This window comes from Drosophila hydei, unplaced genomic scaffold, assembly GCF_003285905.1.
Source record: "Drosophila hydei strain 15085-1641.00,03,60 unplaced genomic scaffold, DhydRS2 tig00000283-arrow-arrow-pilon, whole genome shotgun sequence".
Taxonomy (NCBI): domain Eukaryota; kingdom Metazoa; phylum Arthropoda; class Insecta; order Diptera; family Drosophilidae; genus Drosophila; species Drosophila hydei.
In genome coordinates, this window is record NW_022045702.1 from 514,424 (window position 1) to 542,324 (window position 27,901).

A 27,901-nucleotide genomic window follows, 5' to 3' on the forward strand; every position below is an offset into this window, starting at 1 on the left:
CTACTATAGACAATAGAGATGATATGTGAAATATCAACTTATCGACTATCGTTATCACTGAAGTATCGATATCTCACAAGTCACAATACTGCGATAGCAAGAAATGTATTTCAACGACTGTCATCGTTGTAAATTTAAAGTGAACGAAAGCTTAGCGCTTTTATAAAACTTCTGGAAATATTATTTATTTAAAAAAAAAAACCCAATACATTTGAGTTATTGTTAACCGGTTGATTTTAAATAGATAGACTGACGCATTTAAGCCTTCATAGCGGAAATTATTCCTTTTGCTTGACAACCAAGTTCTCTGGTTACAATTGCATATCGATAGCAGAGTAATATCGATGCTGCGATAATTCGATTTGTGCTGGTGTTCGTTCTAAGTTCAAATATGAACGAAACCATGGCGCTCAGTTGGAATACTTAGAGTTTTAGACACAACTAGTCCTTCTTCTTTCGTTTATAGTGTCCTAGCTGCGGGTTATCGGGCAGAGTTATCCGGGCATTGTCGTCATACCCGCCCGGGGTACGACTTATGCAAACTGGACAAGTTCTATGCCGAAAAGAAATGTCGGATTAAAAACAGTTATAAATATTGAAAAGATAATATATAGGACATACCCAACTAAACCAGCAGGGGCAGGGGAATATATTCTGTACAGGCACATTAGGCGATGTAGGACAAACAATAGAGGTAGAAGGACCAGAGCAAAGCACAAGACGCCAAGCCAAAAGCCATTCTGTACAAAAAGAGCGAAATAATGATTAGATTGATATATGTATATAGCAATGTATACTTACAATTGGATCGACCAGATTTTCGCAGACCAAATGAACACTACTTTGATAGGCCTTAGCCAATGGTTCACACGGCCCGACTTCTTTATTACATTTGACTATGAGCATTTCGATATATTCGTCCGTCTGTTCAGCACAAAACATCGTCAGATTACGCACAAGCTCACGAACGAAATACTTTCCTTTCGATTGTATAAACTTCTCTGCATTGACCACATATTGGAGCAGCACCTTAATGCTAAAGCCAAAATTATTATTATTATACAAGATCAAACTATCGATTCTATTTAACGTTCTTCTCATTGACTCTTGTAGTTTTTGAATTGGTATTACGAATTGATTGTGATAGACATCGAGACTCATGGCCGCATTATTGAGTGCGACCCGTACATTCCAATGACCCGAGTAGTAGCCAGAATAGAGATCGGTAACTATCGACCTCAATTCCTCAGAATACCACGTCAGGGGCCGAGGCGTTAAACCCGCGCATATATTCTGCGTATAAAGTTGACTTCGATACGTTGATAGACTTCCATTTATAATCTCAGTTAATCTCAGTTTCTCTTCCTCAAGCATCAATTTTATTTCTGAAAAGTCGTCGTACATTAATCCTATGAAAAAGTCTTTATCGTCGAAAAGTTCAATCTGCGCTAATTCAGTTACATCATATATAGAATTATCATGGAGTATATTAAAGACATTTTTGTTTAGGCCACAGCCTTGAAGGGCCATCGTAGCTTGCTGTATTTGCATATCCGTTGACGCATTGTTCCCATGGCCTACACTTATTAGAGTGTCCAGTTTACGCAAGTGTCCAGATGGTTCACATGCCCCGCCATAGATAAATAATCCCATTATAAAATAGAAAAGACCAACAAGAATGATGAACGACAGTGCGCAGAATATGACGATAAGTGCACTGAAAAATAGATTAATGCAAGCTATATAGATATATATATAAAGAAGAAAGTAAATATGAGCTATATGAAAGGCCTATAAGAAATACTCGACTACAATATTAATACTAATTAAATTGATAGAATTAGCTCGAATATCTTATAGAGTGTTTCACTTACAATAACAAAATGACGGCGCCCGCTTGCTTACTCGCAGCACAGCCGCATATCAGACCACTGATAAGAATCACAGATATCTAGGAATGATTCAAAAAGAGAAACTAAAAAAATACTTTGTGCATAATACATAACAGGAGCGGACTTACCAAGGCCAATATTATGCAGACTATAAGATTAACAGCTGATCGATCGTTGGCATATTTCTCATAGAGATTCTCAAAGGATTCAGAGGAACGTAACGAGGAAAAATACAAGTCGTTGAGAACGGTATCAATTTTGCCGCGAATAACATTCGCCTTATAGAGAAACACGTCACGTCCCCTTTGTAAATTGAGTTTTATGGGAGGCGCCGCCCTTTTCAGTTCCTTTGATACAGCGTCTTTGACTGCCTGCAGTCGCAATATCGCATTATTTGGTATGTCCGTGTACCTTTTATCAATTATATAGTTCATTCCAGTAAGATAAACAGTCGAGTTGGGCAACTGTTGAAGGAAGAAAATGAAGAGAACTTTATGCAAATGCATTTTCATATATTCACCTGATCGATGTGTATGCATCGAGTAGTATCTATGAACTCAATCGATGAACTTTTCAGAAAGTCTTGGCATCTCGGATGCGCGGACATATGGCAGCTGTAAGTAATTTCACGCTTAACGCCACGAACTCCTGCAAGGAAAAAAGGAAAATTTACTGGAAAAGTAGCAAGGGAAAGCAGTTGTACAAAAACTGAAATATGAACTAAATAAACGATCAAGCTAACAATTGGTATGTAGAGAAACCAATGAAATTTTTCTACTCAGGACGTCCTACAACTTTGTATCAATGTAAAGAATTCTCCCCAATGTAATTACCATCTCTTAGCTGAGAGATAAGGTAGCGCATTTCTTTCTCCATGACGTTCACATTCGTCATAAGTACCCTAGCAGACACCATATTATCCATTATACGCTTCAGTTCTTGAAGACCACTGGCATCAGAGCTATCGGACATATCCAAAAATATGTGATCATGCGCATCTGAAAGTTACAGAATGTGAACGATAAAGAAGTCTCAAGGTGAGCTAATCCGAAAGGCTTACTGGTAAGCAGGTAATTCAGATGGTTCATGAGCTCTTCGTAATTGTTGGCAAATAGATGGTAAATATGTTTTCGGACATCCTCCTGATACCTACAGATATCCTCTGAGCTTCTACGCATTGTATAAGTCGATTCTTTCATGCCTCGATCGATCATTTTATTGGTCAAGAACGCAACAACTGTGCAGACTCTGTATGGATAAAGTTCAAATTAATGAAGGAATTAACGAGAAATTGTCTAAATGGCTACATAAGTGGAACGATCAGTATGAAAAGCAGCAATCCATAAACATATCGCAGGCGAGTCTCGCGACTTCTCGTACAGGGCGGACAGCCCTTGGAACAACGTCGACAGCAACAAAAGCAACAGTAGCAGACACTAAGAGAGAAACCAACCAGAATGAGATCAGAATGGATCGATGCATTCAACGAAGTGGACTTACCCAATGAATGGAATGATTATAATTAAGGTTAGCAGAAAGGCAACCCAGAAAAGGTAAAGAAAATATCTCCACAGCAAATCACGCCAGTCGTTCATCTCCGATTTCTGACCTAACATTAGGATATCCCTGTTATTGGTTACCACATAACCTGGGAGGGAAAACAGTTAGTCATCAACTTTCGGCGTGCAAGGAACTGATTACCATCGGGTATATAGGGCGGATCAGTTAACGTATTTTGAAATATATAATGCGTAAAGTTGAATATGGGTTCCATACCCATTTTCGGATGTATAGTCTGTCCATGGAACTTAGTCTTGTACTCATACTTCGTGTACTGGACTTCGGGCCAATGACTTACTCCCATCTGCTCATGAACAGTGCCCATGCCCTCGAAACCCTCACGCCATTCATCCACTTTAAATGTATCGCTTGATCGGCTGTGTTCACCTCTATTGCTTGGCATCTGTTTATCGGCTAAGTCATCTTCTTCAACAGCTTCAGGTGGCACTTCTCCTAAATCTTCCGGTAAGTCTTTTAATAACTCTTCTGCAAAATCTTCCTCAACAATTAGGTCTTTCTGATTGACAGCCTGTGCCACAATCGAGCCCGTTAAGTGGACCAACAGATTTCCTATTACTATCACCCGTAAAACCCATATTTTCCTGCTACTGAGGAAATACCGTTGCCGTTTCATGCTTCTGTTCTGCGTCTCTTCTGTGCACACATTTCACTGTCCAAACAGGACAAAGACCACAAAAACAAATTTGAACTAGGCAAAGGACTACAGCAGAGCCCTCTTCAGCCCTTAAGAAATTGAACGTGTTGTGTGATCGTTTAACGGTTTTTTTATTTCTTTTACGTATACTACAAAAGTAAAAATGTGTAAAATTTTGTATAAATAAATAACAACTAAAAAAATCAAAGCGTTCTCTGAATGTAAATACGGATTGGATTTTTTCCAAATCTTAAGTCAGAAACAATTATTAAAAAAGAGTGTTGCTGTTAAGGTCATACGACAGGTCAGCTAGCTAGGTAGGACCACTAGGCTTAAGCTCTTTCAGAATACATTTAAGCCGAAAAGTGCATTAGAGGTTGGCAATTTTATATTTTTCCCTACTTAGCACTTCATATTAGATATTCAAGCAGCCTTGATTGAGGACGGAAAGTCGTCCAGAGGCAAGGAGCCATGTACACGCACAAGCGCAGAACTATCTAAGCCAGTTTAATGCCCCATAGATCACCCACTTTTAAGATGCACGGCTAGTCCCCAGCTTATAGAAGACTTAAAAGAAAAACACAATGAGTAAGTGGTACGTAAACGATTATTACACCTTCTTTTCTTTACTTTGCTTATCGTTCACTTTTTTATGTTTTACAACCGTGCTAACATAAATACACGAGTACATATAAACACACTTAAATTTACTCTGTATCAGTCTAGCATACACAAATTACAAAAGTCATCTAATTCGTGTCTGCGATTATCTAATCATTTTTCGGCTTAAATACTGCTGCTACTGCGGCTTCTGGGGTCTGACCTTGAGTAAGGGCCTCTTTCTGATACTCGTCCGGAATCTGAATCTGGATCTGGGGGTGGACAACCGAGGGACTGGTTGTCTCAACATTTACGTTCTGTTCCGATGTGGCGATAGATGAGCTGTCATTGAATGTAGCTCCGCCATCTTTACGCTTTGCATCCTCACGGCAAGGGCAATACGCCTGCTGGCCGCCGCCACAGATGATAGTTGGCGGTGGTACGAACGGTTGACCGGTGCAGGTTGGACAGGAGGGACTGTTGGCAATTGAATTAGTTTCAAAACAATTAGAAACTATTAGTTACTTACCCTGTCTCTGGTACGGCTAAGGGCACCGCATATGAGTGCAATCTGCGCCACAAGCACATCAGCTTATGGGCAACATACAACAGAGGTAGTAGGAGCAATGCAGCGGGCAGCAATCCAATCCAGAAACCGTTCTGTGAAAGTGCAGAGATTGATTAAGTCATTTGCTATATGATGATAAAATAATTGAATGCTTGTATTTCTGAAAGGAAGCGCTTACCATTGGATCAACCAGGCGGTAACAGACTAGATCGACTCCCCGATAATAGACATGAGCGAGTGGGGCGCAGCGTCCCACATTCGAGCTGCATTCTGTGATGAGACCCTCCTTATACATTTCGATCTGTTCGCTGACAACATCTGTGAGATTTTGACTAAGTACATTTATGAATTCGCTGCCACGTGTCTTGATGAATTCTTCGGATCGGATTACAGCATCGACCAAGACCTTAATTGAGTTACTGAAATTTCGCCTCTCATATAGGACGAGATCATCGACACGGGATAGTTTCTGCTTCATTGCCGACATAATGCCTAATATCTTGTCGGTCCACTCGTAGTTGTAGGTATCCAAATGGTACGCTTCGTTCGATAGGGAAACTCGGGCATATTTATTATATTCCTCCCATTTGTCATTGTAAGTGATGGAGTCTCGTATCTTTCTCAGACCTGTCGCCAAGGTGGCCAAGTTCGGTGTCAGACCCTGGCACATGCTCCTTAGGTACAAAATACTATTGAATTCTGAAAAATCACCGTTGCGTGCGGCTTCTAGCTTATCCCTCTCCTCTTGAGTCAATAGATACACGCTGGACAAATCTTCATCAAATATGTTCTCCTTCTTATCTTCGTCAGTCTTCTCCTTAATCACCTCAATGTTCCTCAAATCGTCCAGCTCGTAGAGTTTATGTTGCAGAAGCAAATCAAATATCGATTCGTTAGCCCTGCAGGCCTTGATGGCCGTTGACATCCTCAGCTCTGCAGATTCCGCAGACATCTCATACGCCGGATCCAGTACTTCATACAGATCAATGTTTGCATCCAGCTGTTTGAATATGGCATTTTCATCCAGATCCCGCACTGGGGCACACGCGCCCTGATATGTCACCAAGCCCATTATAAAGTAGAAAAGACCAACCAGTGCAATGAAGGAGAACATAGTAAATATTAATATGATGCCGCTGTAGGAAAAAAAGTGATGTTATTATATATAATTTAGAGATATCCTGTAAATTAAAGGGGACGAGCAAAGCGAATATAATATACTTGCAAAATGGATGGGATTTCTTAATAACTATATCTGATATCACCTAGCAATTCCCATAGACTATGAACTTACATCAGTAAACAAGTGGCTCCGGATCCTTTCCTACCACAACATCCGCACATCAAGGCAATTAACATTATAAAGATGATCTGAGAAGTGAAAAAGATGATGTTAGCAAGCGAAACCCTCACATCATATCATAAGTTATAGCTACCACTGTAGCTGGTGCTCCATCAGATACTTACTACAAACAAGCATCCACAGACCAGAGAGTTCATAATACTTCGATCGTTGCCAAACTTTTCGTAGACATCGTCGAAGGATCTCGTCGAGCGCACTGTTTTCAATTGAATGTTACTGATCAAAGCTTCCGTTTGATTGGAGATTCTATCGGCATTCATGCGGAACTGTTCGCGACCATCTTGCACATCTTTCAATATCGAAGGTATTACCAGGGCCATTGCAGCCTCGATTTTGGCGCCAACTTCTTGGAAACGCCTCAAAGCGAGCTTCGGTATCATTGCAATATCGTCGTTGATAATTTTGTCTGTACCTAGCACAAAGTTAGTTGTGTTCGGCAACTGAAAGAGATTTGGTTTTATTAGATTGATCAATGGATTGAGTGTGGGATGGATTGACTGATTGACTGAGTATTTGAGAAATGTATTTATAAAGTGTAAAGGGATGATTGAATGATGGAATAATAATAAGTATGGAAAATGACTTCACGCTCTGTTGTCTGATTGACTGATCTAGTGACTGATTGATTGACGAACTTCATTGTTAGAATAATTGATTGATGACTGTCTCAAGCAGCGAAAGATTCGTACAATTCTGTGACATTGACTAACTAACCAAATGACTGATTGACTGACTGAAGCAAGAGCTAAACATTTAATGAAAGAATGTTATTCTAATATATCAGAATATATGTCTTGGCTAGTTCTCTTATAATTGGCTTATACTTACATTATCCATGTGTAGACAGGTAGACGTATCAACAAATTCCATTTCTGAATTCTTCAAAAAGTCTTTACATTTGTCATGAGTTACTAAACTGCCGCAGGCGTAGTTTACATCCCGTTTAGCTCCGCGAACACCTAAGATATTCGATATTTATATGAAGATATATAGAATATATGTATGATAGAGCTTCATATACCATCTCTCAGCTGTGTTGTGTAGAATCGCAATTCCTTTTCCATACCGTCCACTTGTCTCATTAAGGTTTTCGCCTCGTTCATATTATCGAAGATGCGTTCCAACTGCTCAATGGCATTACTCTCAGACGTATCGGCCAGGTCAAGGAATATGTGATTATGAGCATCTATAAAAAAGAGGGTATTTTCACAAATCTAATATACTCTTTGGCATCTTACTGTTCAATAATTCGGCTAGATGTGCCTCCAGCTCTTCGTAGTTGTAGACAAAGAGATGATTCAAATTAGCATTGATATCCTCCAAGTAGCGACAGGTATCCTGGCTGCCACGCTTCACAGAATCCGAAGCCTCATTCAAGCCGCGATCCAACACGCGATTCGAGGCAAAGGCAACAATGGCGCCCAGACTAGAAATGAATATTTAAACGAGATGCTGACGAGATCTATTCGCTCCGGACTTACAGAATGAGGAGAAGTAGAAGAAGTAGTATTGCGGCACAGATAAAGCTCATTCTCTTATCCTTAGCGCTATCGCAAGGGCCACAGCCGCGCTTACAGCGACGACAGCAACAAAAGCAGCAATAACAAACCCTGCAGCATCGAATAAGATATAGTATGGATATATATAGCTGTAGTTGTTGGGGTCTAGACTTACGCAAGAAATGGTACGAGAATGATAAGAATTAATAATAATATCACCCACACGATAACCAAAGCATATTGTGCCAATAGAGCGCTCCAATCATTTTGCTCAACTTTAGGGCCCATCGTTAAGGTATCGCCATTCTTTATACCCAGATATCCTGATTTAACCGTTATATAAATATATATATATACGGAGAGTGAGAGAGATATAAATGGACTTACCAGCTGGCAAAGATGGCTTATCGGTTATTGTTTTATCGAACAAAAATTGTGATATATTATATGCGGGCGTTACGGACCAAGTGTTTCGCTTTTGTTCTATAGTATATTGGACTTTTGATTTGTAGGGCGTTAGGTCAGCATACGGATAATGGAGCTGACCCAGCTGCTCGTGTGTGGTGCCATGACCAAGATACTTATCATGCCATTCTCCTCCGATTTCCTCCGACGTTGCTCCAATCAGCACAGCATATAGAACAGCAATTTGTAGGACAGTACCAATTTGACGGATACTTAAATTTGGATAGCAACGATAGCGAGCTTTGGTTTTGCGACGGGTCGTATCGTACTCAGCAGCCATTTACTCGGAACTTTTTTTGCTGATTTTATATTTTTTTTTGGTTTTCGTATCAGTCCAAACAATCACGTACATCTATAGGATAAGATAAACACATAAAATTTTGCTGCAAATGCAGAATTCTTAATGCTAAACTCTGATAGAAATATAGAAACTTTTAGTGGATCGTAATTTATACAACAAGTGAAGTGTATCAAAAATGTCAAAACAATGAGTTCTATCATCTAAGCCAAAAGCATACTTGATCCTAAGTTCTGACATATAAAGTTATGTTATATTGTGAGATTTTCTTTTGCTTGGCTTGGGACGGGGTCTGTACATGCAAAGCTATTCTAGCATTAAAACCGAATTTGTGTTTGGTAAACCAAACTCACTGTAAAATGTTTCGTATCTGCAGTTTCGTATCTGCAGTCTGAAATGTGCTCTCTATCAATATATATCGATTATTGGTAGATAGATATAAAGAAAGCTTCCATTGGTTTAAAGTAAGTAATATACTTGGCAGAAGACTTAGATATAGATATAGATATATACTAGAATATGTAGCTATTGAAGATTCAAAAGAAAATCGAATATTCGCGTTGCTATGAAGGAGCCCGGCTAGCGAAATCTGCCTATCGATTATCGATTTTTGATAAATACTAAGTTGAAAATGTGACAAGTAATCTAGGCAACCATATGTAATAAGTCCTATAAAACAAACTTAAAATACAAGTTTCTTCTCAGAGCTCAGGCATACCAAATTTGCTTGAAGCCATCGATAATTTTTAAAATTTTGCAAGTGTTAGTTATTTTAGCAAATTTAACATCTGTATATCGCTATCTCGTATACACCCAAATACCAAAGTTAATCAACAAAATATAAAAGGTTTTGCGTAGGCGTAACTCCCAGTTGAGCAGCGTTAAATAGAGCATTCTTAATAACTACACTAAATGTATAATATATAATATAAAAATTTGTATATAAAATGCATTTGTTGGATTTCATCAAAACATATTTTTATTTGTTACACAATTTTTGCTTCTTATTAGTTCTTGGTTGATTTTGAATTTCACATCATTTCGCATTTTTTTTTTATATCTTCTTTTTTTTTATTTTTTTTTACTGCGTCAAAAGTTTTTGTACATACATTAAGTTATTATTTAGACATATGCATATATATATATATATATATATATATAAATATATATATATATATAATGTATGCCTTTACAATCATGTTGTCTATAATAATTTACATTAGAAATTTGGTTTCAGTTTTACATTGAACTGCGTTACACGAATTGCGTTTCAAAATCAAATATATATATATACGTGTACATTATATGTTTCATATCATCATCATATATATCTACATATATATATGTTACAAGTTGTTGAAACTTTGCACCTTTGATACACCTTCAAATGAAACTTTACAACTACTTACGCACTGGCTTATTAATTATTGATGCCTAAAGCCTTGTTTAATTCAATAAAAAACGATAATATTAATTTATATTGTGTTTCCTCTTCTTTTATCAAAATAAAAACTATTAAACAGTTAGCATTATTATTATTGTTATTTAGTATAAGTGAAACGCACGACTTGTTTCTTCATTTTGCGACTCTCGTTTCTCGACTCTCGATTCACGACTTTCGAATTTTTGGATCACTACCGATTGCAAAGTAAAGCTTACTACACAATTAATTCTAATTAATAATTATAATTAAAAATTTGTGAATTTATAATTTATAGTTTGTTTGTAATTCGTTTTGACTGCTAAAAGTGGAAGAAATTAAAAGTTTTTATAGCTCTGTTTAGCATAAATAATATATGAACAATTTGTATAGACCAATATACATACATATATATAAAATATACATACACATATATTTATATAAACAATATAAGCTTTCTATTTTATTTTTTTGTATTTGGCAGTTGTTTTTGTTTTTCATTTTTCTTTTTCTGTTCCTACAATACAAATTGTCGCTGTGATGTTACAAAGTTGAATGCGAAAATTAACACAGGCATTTTCTTTATACTATTATTATTAAGATTATTATTATTTCTTTCTTTCTTGTTTCTTTTGGGGGCAAGCACACGCAGTGGCAAAAGGAGCGCAGAGTTATCTTTTCAAATAAATAGCCCATAAGTAATTAATTAACTAATTAGTATGACATTAATGCTACATTACACACACGAAAAGAAATGTGAAAAATATCGGAAAATTAGAGGCATCGAAATTCTAACTGAATGTTTGTTGTTGTTGGTTTTTGTTATGTTTTGTTAAACTAAAGCGACACTAGTTACAGCATTTGTTACAGTTACTATAAATCATGTATGTATCATGCATGTAAAGACGATGGGCGTGACCGACTACAGCTGTGCCAGCGAATCGGAGCGTATCAGCGGAGCCAACGAGCTGGGCACCTTATGGCCCGTCTCGATCTCATACTGCACATCGAGCGAGGCACCTGCAAATCCATATCCAGTGTAGTGTACAGAGAAGAGAGAAAGATAGTAAACAGATTTAAGCAAAACATATAGATTTATCGGTATACAACACTTTTCAATTTTATATATTGTTTTGGCTAAGTTTTTTTTTTTCGATTTCTTCATCTAAATTGTAAATGCAGTTTTATCCATTTTTATAGTATATTTTTTTTGGCTTTTTTCTTTTTTGTTATGAATTAACCCCTGTTTTATCAGGCTCTTCCTTACGTTTCTTTTCCAGCACTGCCTGCTGGCCCTCGGGTATGAATGCGGCCACAACAATGGCACAGAAGACGCACAGAGCTCCAAAAACGAATGGTGGTCCGGGCACATGCATTGAGATCTTCTCAACGCTCGTCGGATGACTGTTATTCATAATGGATTCATGATCGGCATTCAAATCAACATTGAACAGATAGAAGATAACGCCAAAGACAGCGGGTCCCAGACCATTGCATAGACCGCGCATGCCCGTAATCATGCCCTGAACGGCACCTACAAATGATAATTGGGTATAAGTACTACAGCGTTGATGGCTATTGCAATTGTGATTAACCTTGACTTTCAGGCGAGGCATATAGCGAGACAAATGCGCTAATTGCGGGATAGGTAATAGAACCTAAAGCAGCTACCACGCCTGCGGACCACATCATCCTACAAATAAGTAAAGATTAAGTTTTGCTACGCCTTGCATTACTCATTGTGCTTACCACTTCTGACTGCCTAAGCCATACCACAGCAGTTGAATTAGCTCCAGGGCTAGGCCCACAATGATCGTGCGCTTAGCGCCAAAGACTCTGTAAAATATATGGAAATGTGTTTAGTATTTAATAGATCTTCCTTCCTTATATATGCTGCTCACTTCATAAAGGATCCAAGCGTCACTTGCACCGTAATGCTGAGTATGCCCACAACGGCTATAAAAATAGACACCTCCACATAGTTGAATCCCATTTTCAGCTTGAGGTAGACAAACATGCAGGAGTACTCCCCAGCCTCCGGCAGATAGGAGAGCAGCACAGTTAGACACAGCATCAAGACTGTCTTGTCAGTGCCGACCTTGCGTAATGCCTGGAATAGAAAATGAAGTCGCATTTTTATTTATTAGCTCAATTTGAAGTTCAATTTGATTTGGACTCACCATAAAGGGATCTGCCTGCTCCCAGCTGATGGGCGCACCCCATGAAGCTGGTCGCATCTTCTCTGACAGACTCTCCGGCACAGCGACTAGTATAAAGAATACATCCAGCACCGCAATAGCGGTGGACAGCGCTACAACTAAGGTATCTCCATACATATCCATTAGAGCATTTCCCAGCGCTGGCGAGATCACCAAACTGGCTGCAAATGTGGCCGAGGCAAGGCCATAGGCTTTGGATCGTTCCTCCGGTGTGGTCACATCGGCCACATAGGCGAACACCACCGAGAAGGTGACAGCGAATGCGCCACTAATTGAGATCAAGGCAAAGAACCACCACGTATTTATGCACATCAACGGTATGGGCATACAGGTGAAGAATACTGTAACTAATAGGAAAAACTTGCGACCCCAGATATCGGACAGAGCGCCTATCAAGGGGGCCGACAGAAAGGACAGTATGCCCTTGATGCCCATCACCAAGCCATTCATGAGGAACGTGTGATCCGGAAATGTACGATTGAGCGTCTACGAAAATAGATTTGAATATCAACATTATTCTGGTTTTTTATTATATGCATCATATATACTGACCGATATAATGGGCATGGTTAACAGACCCCAGGCGAAGAACTCTAAAAATATCACAATCAGCGCATGATGTACACTCGGCTCGCCGATGCCCGAACTCTGTGTGGGGCATAAAGATTATGTAGAAATATACATTAGCTAATGAAATCGATGCATTATTATTATTATAACAATTAGTGTTAGAAGATGTATTAGAGCTATGGCTAAGCTTATGTTTAGTAATTATATTCATGTTCAACTCAATATACTAAATTGAAATGCAATAAAAAAATTTATATATATTAAAAATAAATATGAATTTAGATATTTAAATATAGAATAAGCTATGTTACATATAGTATTAGTATTAGCTATTGAAATCTTTTAACGAACTCTAAACATATAAGCAACTTGCATAACTTATACCAAACTTATATATGGAATATTCATAATACTTATTTGATTTAGCTAAGGAGTGAGAATCAATCCATAATTAGCATATATATTTATAATATCTAAAACTAACTTTTAGTTCATCTCGCAACTGCAGCTAGAGTCTGCGATTCGAGCCTGTTGCTGTCGCTTAAATTAGTTAGAATAAATCAGTCAAATGATACAGATGTTATCACAAGTGCCATTTGATTAATCTAGGATTACTTATAGATATGTTCCTATGCATATATACATATATACACATATATATATATATATATATATATATATATATATATATGTATATCCACGCTAGAAATGGACTCAAAGTCTGTTATTAAATCGACACCAGCTGAAATCGGAAACTGCCAGAATAATGCCAACGTGTGGGAATTAGGAATTGGGTCTGGGTCTGGTACTGGGATCGCTGCAATTGATTTGTTTGTCTGTCGATCAATTAAAATGCAATTCACTAGAATTTTCCATATCCCCCGCTCCCCTCCCTAACGCTATGGCATTTAAACGCCAGCTCCACAAACCTTGCAGCAGCAAATTTTGCAAGCGACGCGTATCCATTCGAAGCAGCGATTGCGTTTCGGACGATCCGTTGGCGTTCCAGATCCACTGCCCGCTACTCCCAACTGTTGTGATCTCATCGATATATACGAGGCGGATGACAGGTTGCGCCGATGTGTGCCACCAATCGAACGCGAGGCGCCCTGTGCCGTGGTCTCCGCAAATGCAGCGCTGGGATGCGCCGCATAGCGCGATGACTGCAGGAAGGAATTAGCATCGCCATTAGCATTATATCATGTCATTGGCATCAGCATTATCAATGGCATAATCAATGGTATCATTGGCTTCAGCACTGGCTAATGCATTAGCTTCAGCTCTCGCATTGATAGTGCTATTAACAATACTATTAGCTGAAGCATTTGCAGCACTGGTAATAGCGTTAGCATTAGCTTTAGATTTGGCAGTAGTACTACTATTACTAATACTATTACCAACAGCTTTAACACCAGCACTGACAATATCATGAGCAATAGCATTGGCATTGACATTGACATTAGCATCTGTCTTAACGGCATTGGCATTAGCCATGCCATCAGCATTAGCTCCCGTTCATCTTACCGTGGGCACATTATCTGCATCTCTTAGCGCGCTGTCATCGACGTGGTGCTGCACTGGCTGCTGCTGTTGATTGAGCGATGTTGCATGCCGTTTCATCAGCTGCGCGGCACCGCTGCCATAGACTACAGGTGAAAACGAGCTGATGGTATCATCCCCATCCCCATCCCCATCCGCATCCGCATCCGCAGCAACATCAGCCACATCCGCCGTTGTCGGCGTTGAGCTGCTGCTGTGTGTGCTCTGCGTATCCGTTAGCTCGCCGCCATCCGATTCGTCCTTGATATGCGTTGCAGTGGCCGTCGCTGTGATGCTAGTGTTGCTGGTGATGCTGGGGGTGCAAGTGTAGCTGGTGCTGGTATTGGTGTTGCTTGTGGTTGTTGTCAAAACCTTAATCGTCGGCTCATGCTCGTCCAGTTCAAAGCTGCTGCTGTGCGCATTCGGATTTTCAGTTGGCTGCCGCTTGGCATATCTTAGCTCGTCACGCATGCTTCACACACGCTACACGCTCACGCACACTCACGCTCAAACACGTAGACAAATAGAAGGAGAGGAGCACAGAAAACAAGATCAAATCTTGTTTATGCTCTACTCTGCTCAGATCCTTTGTCTTTTGTGTCCTTTTTCTCTCGCTCTCTCTCTATCTCGCTCGATCCTCGTTTTGTCTTCTCTCGTCACTGTTTTCCGTTTGACTTCCACTAAGTGAGTTGCTTCGCATACAGTTTCCTTGGCCGACCGAACACACTTATTTCCATTGCCACCTTGAAGGATTCAGCCGTTTAGGTCTAGGAACATTGCTGATCACAGATCACGGATCACAAATCGTAGATCACAGATCCCTTCACAGTATCCAAGAGAAATTGTGCACTTATTTCTCTGGATTGAATTGACTTTGAATTTCCTTTGTTTGATCACTGATCACCGATTCTGGATCATTGATCATTTATTTGTCTGCTTTGGTTTTTGCCGCTGACGGCAAGTCCCGTGTCGCCTCTTATCCTTGTTTCTCAGGCACTTTTCCGGCTGCAAGTACATTTAATGCTCTTTCATTTCAACGAGCTGCTCTCAACGCTGGCCCTCAATACAAATTTAATTACTCAATTTGAGTGGTTCGTAAACAGTTCTTAAAAATTGTCGTTAAATTTATAATCTCATTGTTATTTTTATGTTTTAAGTGAGGTTTAACCGTAAGTGGGCATGGCACGTCCCACAACTAGTCACTAAGTATTCCAAGCGAGGCAAATCTGTTTTTTGAGCCTTATTCATTTTGTATATATTTTTTATTAAATTTAATAAAAACAAATTTTTTTTGGCAAGCTTTGTTTAAAAACGCCGCCAAGTATGCAATAAAAAAAATTGAAAGACCTTAAAATGTGGCAACAAAAGCAGAATCGTTAAAAGCCAATTTACGTTATCTGTTGTTAGTGTTCTATTTTATCTTATTTTAACATTTGAATGTTAATTAAACATAGCAGCAAGCATATAAGCATTTTTATATATAGTTTAACACATAAAAATATCGTACGATGCGCAAATTGAAATTGTCTTGAATTAAATTTGTATCGGGCATCGAAGAGAGCTTCGCTTTTCATAACAAGTCTAATTTAAACTGAGTGAACAAGCACGGTTACTGTTGTTGTTGCTATTATTGTTTTTGTTGTTTTGTTTTTGATTTTATTAGAAAAACTCCGAATGGAACAGATACTGTCTGTAGAGCTTTGTGCGTTGCGTGCACCACGTTGGAACGCACCGAAAGGAAAAATTTAGATTTTTTAAAGAGCGAGCCAAAAGAAAAATATAGAATAAATGTCACTTTAAAAAAAAATGGTATTTCATATAAACAGTGTATTGAATTTTGACTAACGAATTAAAATATGTTTCACATTTATTTTCTACAGTAATGTGTCTCACGAAAAACATCTGATATTGCTCCGGAATTCTACACAAATTATGTACGACATATCCGACAGATCGGCGGCGGCGACTGCTCGCTTCGACTGCGCGTTGGGCACTAAGTGAGTGGAAGAGCTTTTCGCAAAAGAGAAGCGCCCATGCAGCCGATTGAGTCTGAGCGAGAGAGCGCGACTTTTAGCATTTGAGGCTGCGCCTCAGACTTTGCAGGGAAAACGAAGCGAAGAACGAAAAAGAAAAACAAAATACAATAGCCACAGTACTTTTTCGACTGGGAAATTTACCGGCTTTATGTTCAATGGAGAGGGAAATTTGGCGGCTTTTGCAGAAAGATAAACATCAAATAGTACGAAAAGTACTTCATGAGAGGAAGAACACTAAGTAACAAAAAATACCTTGTGCATGTAGTGAAGAGGATACTGTTATAAAATAAACAAATATTAACCCAGAAAGAACTAAAGACGTGTGTATGATGTTGAGGGAAATATATAGACTTCAACAACAAATAGCCAAAAAGTACTTTGTAATCAAAGGGGAAATTGATGGTCCAAAAAGTATTTTTGTTAAACAAGCAACAACAACTGTCCAAAAAGTACTTCAGTGTGTGCGTGTATGAACTGAAGGGGAAAATTGAGCAGCTTTTGCTATAGCATATATTTTATTTACAAATTAGCAGCACACTGTGAACTGGGATATAAAGTTAAAGTGAACAAGAAAATAACACATTAAACTAAACATTTACGAGCTGGGCAATAACAATTAGAGCGCTCATTTGAGAAGCACAAATAGAATAGAACCATAGTCCAGTTGTATTTGGCAATTATTTAACAAGCCATAAGCTTGGGTAATTTATTGCTATAAAGGGATATTCAAAATTATTTCCCATTTATTTCCCATGCAAAGATGTAAGAAATAATGAGAACGCAGCCATTTAAAAATTGTTATCTCAAAATTTAATCCGCATAAACCTAAACAAAATTTACATTAAATTGCGCTACTGCCGCTGAAACCAGATAAAAGTCATCAAATAAAATAACTGTCTGGCTGAGCATAAATCAACGCAACGTGCTCAACCCCACGGAGAACGCAACGATCAGCTCCAATCAGGTCAAGTGCAAACGCACAGCAAATAAATAAATGGAAATGAAAATGGAAACTGGCCAAACAGTTGGGACGACAGTGTAAAGGGGGTTAAGCAAGCTGAAAAAAATGAAGCAACTGCGATAAGAAAAGGGTCTGAACCAAACTGAAATAGTTTTTGTTGATGCAAGACACAGGAATCCCACTTGGTTTATTATATATATATTTTTTTTACTTCTCTATATGCGATATGCAACATCTCTATTTTCTATATACAGCTACGCAAGGTGATAAAATAAATAAATTTTTATACAATATTTTCAGTTGACAATTGGCTCTAATGCATATATGTGAATGTGAATACTATGTATTTTGAGCATTTATTGGATTTTCTAATTACTCCATTGTGGCGGCCTTATATTAGAGCATGCGCTAATAACACGACGTCTACGTAATATCAAATGTTCTACAGCGCATTTATAGTTAATTAATCTGCTGTTGAGACGAGCACGTGTGCTGCGCATATACCCTGTAAATTGGCATGTGAACTAAAGCAGACTAGCATATAAAATATTTTTTATATTTTATATGTTTTTTATTTGATTTTTGATATGTAGATTTGGGTGCTAGATATTTTTCAATATATTCAATATAATTCAAAATATATATATTATTTCAATATATGATTATATATATATATATATAATTTATTTCATTTTCAAATTATATATTATATTTTTTCTTAAATTTATTTGTAATAGATTTGCTTCAAAAATTTTACAGGGTATCTGACCATCGACTAGTTTTAAAGATCTTAAAATATTCCTCTCTTTTTGCATATTTTCGCACACGCGAATAGCAAGTAGAAAACCTAACAAAAATTAGTTTTTTTTGCCTGTCGTGCAAGGTCAGAAAACTCTTTTTTGGGCTTCATTTTGCGGCCTGCTTGAATAATTGATATGCATGAAGAAAGAAAGAAAAAAATTGTGTTTGGGCAACGAATTATACGTATATCAAATGGTAGAAGTAGAAGGTTTACCAAAAGCCTAAAGGTATGCAGTAGAAACTTTGCTAAAGCCAGCTTAAGTTGGCCAAAAGAGGGCAAGGCAAAAACACACTAACACGAACGAACACACACACACATACGCACTCTCAGATACACACACAGACACACACATCTAGTATGCATTAGGCAGCTGTCAGAGCTGTCTGTTCGCTGTGTCACCAACTTCCGATAGTGAATGAATTATGGGCTCAACTCTTTTAGCGCTTAAACTGTCAGCACTTCAATTAACAAAGAAGTTGAATGAAATAGTTTATTTGGTTTAGCCTGTTGATAACTCGAACTATCTGCACGGGTATTCTCGCACAATTGACAAAGTAATTCAAGGTCAGATGAGTGCAGCAGCCGCTGCTTGTTGTTGCCACAGCGGCCACTGGCCATTGCTTTAAATTCGTTTCGCATTCAATGACGACAGCAAATGGATGACCATGCGACGTATACGTAATATGCTAGCAGCGCAACGGCAAGGCTTACTCAATTAAATTGTTATTTCAAGTGTGAAAAGGAAACTTCAAGAATATATATATATATATATATTTCATCTAAAATTTACATATATTATAAACATATTGTGCTCTACCCTTTGCTAAAGCAATTTAAATGAATTCAAGAATGAAAACTGCTTTTGCCTTGCACTTGGCCACGTTTGCAGCTTCGCTTATGCCTTATGCCATATGCCACATGCCACATGCCACATGCCATTTTCCATTTATTATTTGCCATTTTCCTTTTACCACGCCCCTGCTGATGCCCTAGGCCTTGTTGGCTGCTGACAACCCGCTGTCATTTGTATGGCATATAGAAAGTTGAGGCAGGGGGGTTCGGTAGGTACGACTTCTCCTGTCCTGTCACGATGATGTGATTTGATGTGACTGCCAGCTAAGCTAGTCGCTATGCAATCGTCATTATCTAACTGTCTAAGTAAAATCAATAAAGTGCACATTCATCATCTAAATGACACTGTCCATCTCTGTCGCTCTTCCTGTCGTTCTGTCTCTCTCTATGACCCTTTCCACAACGCATTGCCCAGTTAGGTCAGGCCAGTCGCACTTTCGGAGGCAGCTTGACACTTGCTGGCCAAACTATTTTTAATATTGAAAACGAACGCAAGCTGTGCTTGCAACACGCCAAAGTTTGTGACACACTCTGAGTGTGTGTGTGTTAAACAGGAGCGGAATAGCACGCTAAAGGGTCAAGACATGATCAGGACTTGACTGCTATTTTGTATTTAAACAAATTTATGACAATTTAAAGTTTTATTGATCCAACTCAATTGAGGTAGAGAAAACTAACAAAAGTTTTAACTAATATAACAACTATGAGTTGAGTTTCTGCTTAAATATTATTATAAATTTTAATATAATTATGCTCATTATTATTGTTGTCACAATTCCAGCAAGCGTATTCAACTTTCATCGAGGCAAAGTTTCGTATTTTCCTGCATTCTCTGTATTCATTCATTCTGCTGCTTGTTGCTCGGGGCTGTTTTTATTGATTAACAATGATTATGATGCAGCCTGAAATACGAGCTGACCTTGCATGCCACATGCCTTCAAAAAACACGGCAGTTCCGTTCGGTTGCGCCTCGAAATTTGTTGACAACAGCAAAGTACAAAAACAAAGAGTGAAAAAAGAACCTGCAGTCAGGCAGTTAATTTGCATATGTTGCAGCAGAATATTTTGGCAGCACAGCCAAAAAAAATCAAACAAACAAAAAGAGTACGAAATAAGCGATTGTCATTTTTTCAGCTGCCACGTGAAACGATACAAACGGAATTCGAAATTCTAATGCACTCGCTAACGCAAATACCACTCCATCTGGGTGTGCCGCGGCTAAAAAGGAGACAATTTAGCCAAGGACATGGCTGCCACAAGCCTAGCAAATGTGACTCATCGGGTATATGAGTTGGATATATACTATATATATCTAAGTATATATAAGCTAACTGAAGGATAAATGTGTGAGCTAACATATATAGATGGCTATATATGCCCAAACAGAGAAATTTAATTTAATTAATTTAATATCATTTTATATGCATATATATCTATCATGTCATTGTCTACAATTTGAATATATATAAAAAGTAGAAAAGTTAACTGCAAAGTTCAATCAATTCCGTCATATAAAATAATATAATAAATAATATGTAAACAAACATTCATATAAGTACACTAAAAGCTGCCTAGTTGCGATCCTGAAGGGTATGACTAAATTGTCTGAACAATGAAACAAAGTTATTTTACATTAAATTAAATTAAACCCATTTTAAATTAAAATTAATATATCAAATTTAAAGCATAAATAAAAAATTTAAAAGAAATATAAAAACTTAAAAATTTTAATTTAATTATTAATTTATTTAATTTATTTCGATAAGGAATACCTACAGTTCTATGTGGAAAAAAGCTATACAAATTTGAAATTCATAAATAGAAAATGTTTGCAATAATTTATTATTATAATTTTAACACTTAGTTATGTTAATTATTAACTAAAAAAAAGATTTGTTGACTATATATATATTATTAGTTTTTTAGCTCGATTTTTGTTTATTTATACAAAGGTGAAGTATTGAAAAAATTAAGAAAATGTATTGTTAAATATATATATATATATATATATATATATATATATATATATATATATAAAGACTACGAAGACTGTGTACATATATATGTATGTATATATTTATATATATAGTATAGATACTTTGTATAGATTTTCAAAAAACGTCTTCCTCTGATTTATGGACATTATACTGCTGTAACTAACTATCAGCTGTCTAGCCCTAATAACTGCTCATCAATCACTTCCTTTATAAGTCAACATAATCGGCTTGTACATATATAGATATAGATATATGTATATGTAGATATAGATATAATAAGTATATGCCTGTGTTTAACTTTAATTTGCAGTTCGGGGCACATAAAATAAGGAAAGACAATAGCTTAGAGCTTGTGGCAGTGATTGGGCTTTCGGGTTTGCGGCATTGCGCATACGCCGCATTAGCCACCGAAGCTGTTTATAAACTGCGAGACAAAAGCAGCCAACAACGAACCACAAATTATGGCAGCATGTGTGTGCAAGTGCGTGTGTGTATGTGTATTATCTAATGGCATGTCATAAGAGCTGACAGTAGCTGTACCCAAGCTGCTTCAGCTCTTAACTGCCTTACGCCCGCACATCCTGCATCATAATTGATTGCAGCAGACTAGGACAAATATTAGTCTATGCTATAAGCAAAATCCGTGTCAGCTCAGTCTCAAGAGCTCAGAAGGTGCAGACAAAACGCCATTCTAACAAATATGCTAATGAATCGTACGATTCAATTGAAGAGGTTGTGCAGGCAGGCAGGCAGGCAGACAGACTTCTGGATTTGTTTTTTTCTTTTCACTTATTTGCCACAAAGGTTTATTGAACTTTTGCGACGAGCCATGCGCATGTTAGTGACACAGCAAAGCGTTTGAGTGCGGGTGTGTGTTGAAGACGGTCAAATAAATATATGAATTATGTATATTCTGTTTTGCAAACTTTTACTTTTATGCAGCGTACATTTTCGCCAAATATTTAACGTATTTCGGGGGTTTCCTAAGAAGTTTTAAAAGGTTTTATATAACAAATCGGACGTTCTTTTGAGGAATACTAGAAATTATTATTAAAATGACGTATACGACATATGTTACCTATGACATTTTATAGAAATATACCAAATTAAGCAACACTTTCTTTTAATTTTTCTTTTGATAATGCGGCACGTTGCTCCATTGAAATGTTTCATTGAATAATTCTATATTTTAAGTTGTTCTATTATAAATCTTTATAAAAATTATGATTAAAGGCAATTTTGAACAACTAAATTACATTTAATCAGCAGCTCAAAAAAATTTCTTATAAATTTGCATTAAAGTCAAAAAAGTTTCCATTGCCTTTATATGCGAGATTATTCCCATTGCGTATACGACACGTGTCCTCAATGCTCTACACAACAAATTGATTAAGCAAGAGAATCATGATTAAGTATACAATTACGATAAACATTTGATTGTTGTATGCAAATGTGTTGATGCTTGGCGAACGTCACTTTCGGCTCTTGCTGCAATTGAGGTCAGCATGAAGGGGCTGGGAGGGAATGCGCAGCTAAAAAAGGGAGGCATAGTCACAGCTCATTTTATGAGCCATTTTGATTTAGTCATAAACCTAAGCAAAAGCACAAAAGGCAGTGCAATGAGCTGAGTCGAGATAGATGGATACACAATGGATAATGAATACACAGAATGAGGCAAGCATAACAAAAGCCTTTTTAATGTACATCTGCTTGTTGCAAAGAAGAAATCAGCTAAGGAGGAATGTAAAAACAATACTCTTAAGCAGCAAATGCTGGTCAAGGCAGTGAAAGTGGAGAAAGGACGCAGCGTGGAGCTGTAGAGGCATGCTTGGGTGGGCGGCAGAGACAAGTTTGAGTGACCTTCTTCAAGGAAAAACAACACGAAAGGCAAATGCGTGTGCGTTGGGTATATGGCGACATTCGGTCGTGCCTTAAGACAGACACGAAAAATAGCGCTGAAAGCCAGACATCAGCAACAACAAAGAGCAGAAGAACAACAAGGCACGAGGGGCACATGCCACATGCCACAACAAGTACGTGGGCTGCACTTAAGTACAGTTACAATATATTTTGCGTAACGCAGCAGCAGCAACAGCAACAACAACAACAACAAAGATGCGTGGCAGCATTTAAAGTTTAGATTTTTCCACAGTTTTTCGTTTTCAATTTTTCTGTTTTAACTTACAGCCAACACACTCACACACACACACGCACACACATTTAGTTACAATTGTAACATATTTCTGATTAAATTATTGATATAAATATTATTTGTTGATTTATTCAAAATTTAATTGTTGATAAACTTTATTGTTTGCTTTTCCGCCGCGTTCTTTTCAATTTTACACACGCGCGGAAAACTGAATTCAACAAAAGAAAACCAAATCAAAGGGTAAACGAAATATATTTTTGTTAAACAAAGGCGATGGCGAGGTTGATGATAATAATAACAAAAAGACGCGAGAAGGTTTTCCGAGCTAGTTGTGCGCTTTTCCACATGCTGCGTTGTACTCAGCTGGAAAAGCGTCGCCAGCTTAATTTTTTCCCATTCTTGTATGCAATTTTTCGCGTGCGAACTAAAAGCTTTTGGGGCGCGCAGAGCTTTTCATGTATAATTATTTCGACTAGCTGGAAATGAGGGAAAAATCAAGGCACAAACAAGTCCAAAATAAATAAGAAAACAAAAAAACTAATTTATGAGCATTTCAGCTAAACCGTTATAAATTATTAAGTATTGTTTATTTAATTCAACAATTTCCCGGCGCCAATTGACTTTCACTTACACACGCACACACACAGAAACATATCCCAACTCCCACACATTAAAGCTCAGCTTCGATTATTTCACTTTCGTCCCTCTCTCTCTTTCTGTCTCTTTGCTCTTTCTCTCGCACACACTTGCTCCATAAACCTGCTTTCGCGTCTGCATTGAATTTCCCATAATAATTCCCATTCCGTGTTTACTAATTCCCTCGTTTGTTTGCACATTTGTTTGTTGTTGTTGCAGCTTCTGTTGCATGTCGCTTGTGGGTGCACAACTCGTACACGCGCACCCGCCGCAGAAGAGAAACAAAAAAAGCAAGAGAGAGCGTGAGTGTATTTAAAAAAGCTTTCGACTCTCTTTACAGGCATCCGCTTGGCAGCTGAAGGCGAAGAAAAAAGCTGCAACAAATGCCGCACGCCTTTTCATTTCGCTTTCTTTGTAGATTCTGCGCGCTCATTTTATGAATGAAAGCTTTGCGCCACAAAAATGCACCAAAAAAGGAATCATTTTTGACTCATTGTGAATGAGTTCAATGATTGCTCTCCAGAATTTGGACGACTCAGAAGCTACCCTGTATATTTGTATATTTTTTAATTGAACTTATTCTGAGAAATGCGATTTATTATTCGCTTTTGTTAGTTGTTCTACTTTTCCATAACATTCTTGGTCTTTAATGATTAAAAGAAGTCTAATTCCCACTAAAAATCCTTAAATAAGTTCAAGGCTACTGAAATTACTATGTAAAAGCCATTAACTTAATTAGCTGCGAGCAACAATAGTTATTAGTATTAGTGCTCAGTGCTCATTACACTGTGCTACATGCCTTAACTAAACAATAACAAGCTATACATAAATAAATATATATGTACATTAGCTTGACTTTACAGCTGGTTATCATATCTTGATTTCTATCAAGAAATATAAATAACTAATCTGCCCACCTGATTTTGTTGCACAGTGTGCGTATGAACATGGCGGCAAGCTGGCTGCCTTTTAACTGTGTGTAGAGTAAGCGGCTAATTTTCTTGAAATTAGACGTCGCAGTTGACACAGCAGAATTAAATATGCATAGGTGATGGGGAAGAAAACGGGTTGGCGCAACAGGGAGTGGAAGAGGAAGAAGTTGAGTTAAAATAAAGTTGGGCCCGTTCCGGCGAGTGTCGTTCCACATTTTGTGTGTAGCTGTAATTACACGCTGGAGTTGGCCCTTGAGCAACTGTGCTGGGAAAAACCGTGATTAATGTAATATTTACACGCGCACGCACAACAAAAATATTTATGTTAGATGTATATAACATCTATGTACATAAATATCTACATACGTGCTGATTTAGCAGCGCTGCCTCATTAGACGTGTCCATTGTGACAAGCTGTTAAAAGTTCAATGCACTCTCAAGAAATAAAATAAAAGAAGAACAAACCCATTCCACTTATAGCTTTTCACATCTTAATGAGCTAATATGGAGCATACAAAATAAGACCACGAAAACGAAACAAGCAAAAGCAGAACCAGAAACTGAACCAAAAACAAAAGACACGCAGAACAGCTTTTTGACGAAAGCGAAAGCCGAACACGAGCGACAGTTGCGCTGGTCTCGCTCCCACCCATTAAACAAGTGGTTGCTGGAAGAGGTCAACGTTGAATTGATTATGAAATTTGACACACAAATGTTTAAGATCTTGCGCTCTTCTCTCTCTCTCTCTCTCTCTCTTTCGTTTTCGCTCTCTCCAGCCAGTCAAGTGCTGGCAAACATATGACTGTGCTTGCAATGGAAACTAACTGTTCTCGCATAACAGTGCACTTATATACAGTGCACGCTCGCATATGTTAGTATTTATGTTTGGGAAGTGATGTAAATCTTTGAATAAATATTAAAAAAAATCAAATATAACACATATAGAATATACATTATGTGGAAATAATATTTTTAGCTATAAATTTATATTTAAAAAATGTTAATTGTTAAACATTCACTGTAATTATTATAAATTGTAGCACGCAACTTTGGCTGATGTCAGCGAAGCAGCGTGTTGATGACTAATGAATAACTCCAAGGAAACATTTTCTTATCAGCTAATATAAAAGCTTTTAAAACATTTTAGATATGCAATTTTAATTTAAAATTCATTAGGTATATATTTATATTTATATTTATAGCTGTACTTTATAGTTAACAAGTTCAGACATTGATTACCGCTATATCTATAAATGTTATGACATGCGTCGCACTTTCTATCTGTTCTTTTTATTTGACTTTCCGATTAGGGCCATACAGATTTGTAGATAATATCGCGTGTTGATAAGGGAAAAACCCCAAAAGAAATTCACTAAAATTGGATGCAATCACAATTATTGAAATAAGCAATTGAAGCATTTAAAGTCGTTTGATAATTTTCTCTAATACGGACTAAGCGTACGGCACACGAGGCGTGATTCATGTCGAAAATAAAGCGTGAGTGCCCGCGCCTGATAACAATTTGCCTGTTGGCGTTCTTCAAATTGCTTACAGTAAATATGAAATAAGTGGTTCGAGAACTATTCAAAGATATATTATAAAGTAATTTAAGATGGTGAAATGTATGCTTGAGTTATAATCAAATCATAATCATTTATTTGGGCTTTCCAGAATTTCGGATTATGAAAGAATGATAAGGAAATTTAAATCAGGTCAAAATTCACAATCTGGTTATATACTTTAACTTAACTCAATGAGCTTTTATAAGGCATACATATGATTTATATAAGGTGGTACAAATTACATCATAAGCTTATTTTAATATCTTAGTCTTTTACCATAACTAATTTTTCAGTATTCCATATATATCCACTAAAATGTATATTTAATTAAAAATAATTATTTTTATTTTATTTTCACTGAATGAATAGCCCATATGACAGTTATAACAGTTCAATAGCACAGCTGATCTAACCATCGGTTGCCATACGATTTACTGTATTACTGTAGCTATTATATCAGTTGCACAGGTGTTTATAAGGGGGGCTCAGTGTACTTACGTAGTAACACATATATACACTCATATATATATATATATATTTAGTACTAGACTATATGCATATATATATATATATATATATATATATATATATATATATGTAGCACTAGACTATATGCTTACTCACATATGCATGTTTGTAATTGTTACTTACGGTAAATATGCTGCTCTTGTGCGCTCGATTGCGTATGACGAGGCCCGCCAAAGGCTTCTTTACATAGATTTTGGGCATCTCGTTAAATTTGCTAGATACGTGGCCCAGCAAATAACTGTTTGATATATGGGTATTTGTATGTAGGACTGTATATATGTTTTAGGAATTGTGTTTTGGTTACGGTTGGGCTAATCGTAGCCGCTGCTGAAAGGAGCCGAGGCGGGTTGTTGGGTTTTTTTTTTGTTTTTCTTATGGGGTGTCACAGTAACTAGCACACATTACACTTGTAGCTTATATTATGTTAAAAACTTTAATACTTTTAAATATTCTATTTATTAAGCAATAACAAGGAGGCGCGCTCGTTGTCGATTTCGATGCCTGCGCTTGTTGGCAATTTAATTGGCGGCTGCATCATCCCAATGGATGAAACGTCTCTCAATGTAAGTGTTTGCTTATGTATGTATGTATGAATTTGTACCGACGCACCGCTGACAACGCCTTTACGGGGCGACAGCACTGTTAATTAGAATTGTATAAAAATAATTGGATTTTTACAGAAAATTTAATGCGTTCGTTTGCAAACACGGGCCGAAATGCGAGCACAGCTTCTTTGTTACCGCTAAATAATGGCAAAACGCGTTTGGAACTGCTTATTCTAGGATTGCCTTCGAG

General features: G+C 37.4%; 3 protein-coding genes across 8 annotated transcripts; all 3 read right to left on the bottom strand.

The window, feature by feature from the left end:
• Window positions 1-208: 208 nt before the first annotated feature.
• Window positions 209-4,296, bottom strand: LOC111591913 (prominin-like protein). Its single transcript, XM_023303835.2, has 11 exons — window positions 3,594-4,296; window positions 3,393-3,540; window positions 3,200-3,328; window positions 2,953-3,140; window positions 2,726-2,890; window positions 2,413-2,540; window positions 2,021-2,356; window positions 1,875-1,951; window positions 802-1,717; window positions 622-740; window positions 209-553 (listed from the first exon to the last, which is right to left on the bottom strand). Exons 1-11 carry the CDS (start codon window positions 4,084-4,086, stop codon window positions 442-444), a joined length of 2,811 nt encoding a protein of 936 aa, XP_023159603.2. The 5' UTR covers window positions 4,087-4,296; the 3' UTR covers window positions 209-441.
• A 400-nt stretch (window positions 4,297-4,696) lies between these two features.
• On the bottom strand, window positions 4,697-9,080 carry LOC111591928 (prominin-like protein). The gene is made up of 11 exons (XM_023303858.2): window positions 8,525-9,080; window positions 8,313-8,460; window positions 8,120-8,248; window positions 7,877-8,064; window positions 7,660-7,824; window positions 7,467-7,597; window positions 6,743-7,078; window positions 6,570-6,646; window positions 5,454-6,411; window positions 5,237-5,367; window positions 4,697-5,184 (listed from the first exon to the last, which is right to left on the bottom strand). Exons 1-11 carry the CDS (start codon window positions 8,880-8,882, stop codon window positions 4,878-4,880), a joined length of 2,928 nt encoding a protein of 975 aa, XP_023159626.2. The 5' UTR covers window positions 8,883-9,080; the 3' UTR covers window positions 4,697-4,877.
• A 1,698-nt stretch (window positions 9,081-10,778) lies between these two features.
• LOC111591932 (hippocampus abundant transcript 1 protein) lies at window positions 10,779-27,882 on the bottom strand. 6 transcript variants are annotated; one of them, XM_023303867.2, is made up of 10 exons: window positions 23,482-23,564; window positions 14,634-15,653; window positions 14,039-14,272; window positions 13,092-13,187; window positions 12,501-13,025; window positions 12,222-12,430; window positions 12,070-12,156; window positions 11,916-12,013; window positions 11,588-11,854; window positions 10,779-11,340 (listed from the first exon to the last, which is right to left on the bottom strand). In XM_023303867.2, the coding sequence occupies exons 2-10, from the start codon at window positions 15,117-15,119 to the stop codon at window positions 11,243-11,245; spliced, it is 2,100 nt and encodes a 699-aa protein (XP_023159635.2). In that variant the 5' UTR covers window positions 15,120-15,653; window positions 23,482-23,564; the 3' UTR covers window positions 10,779-11,242. The 6 variants fall into 6 exon arrangements, with proteins under 6 accessions (XP_023159635.2, XP_023159632.2, XP_023159634.2 ...); XM_023303864.2 differs by lacking the exon at window positions 23,482-23,564 and adding an exon at window positions 16,542-16,918; XM_023303866.2 differs by lacking the exon at window positions 23,482-23,564 and adding an exon at window positions 16,381-16,484.
• Window positions 27,883-27,901: the final 19 nt, after the last annotated feature.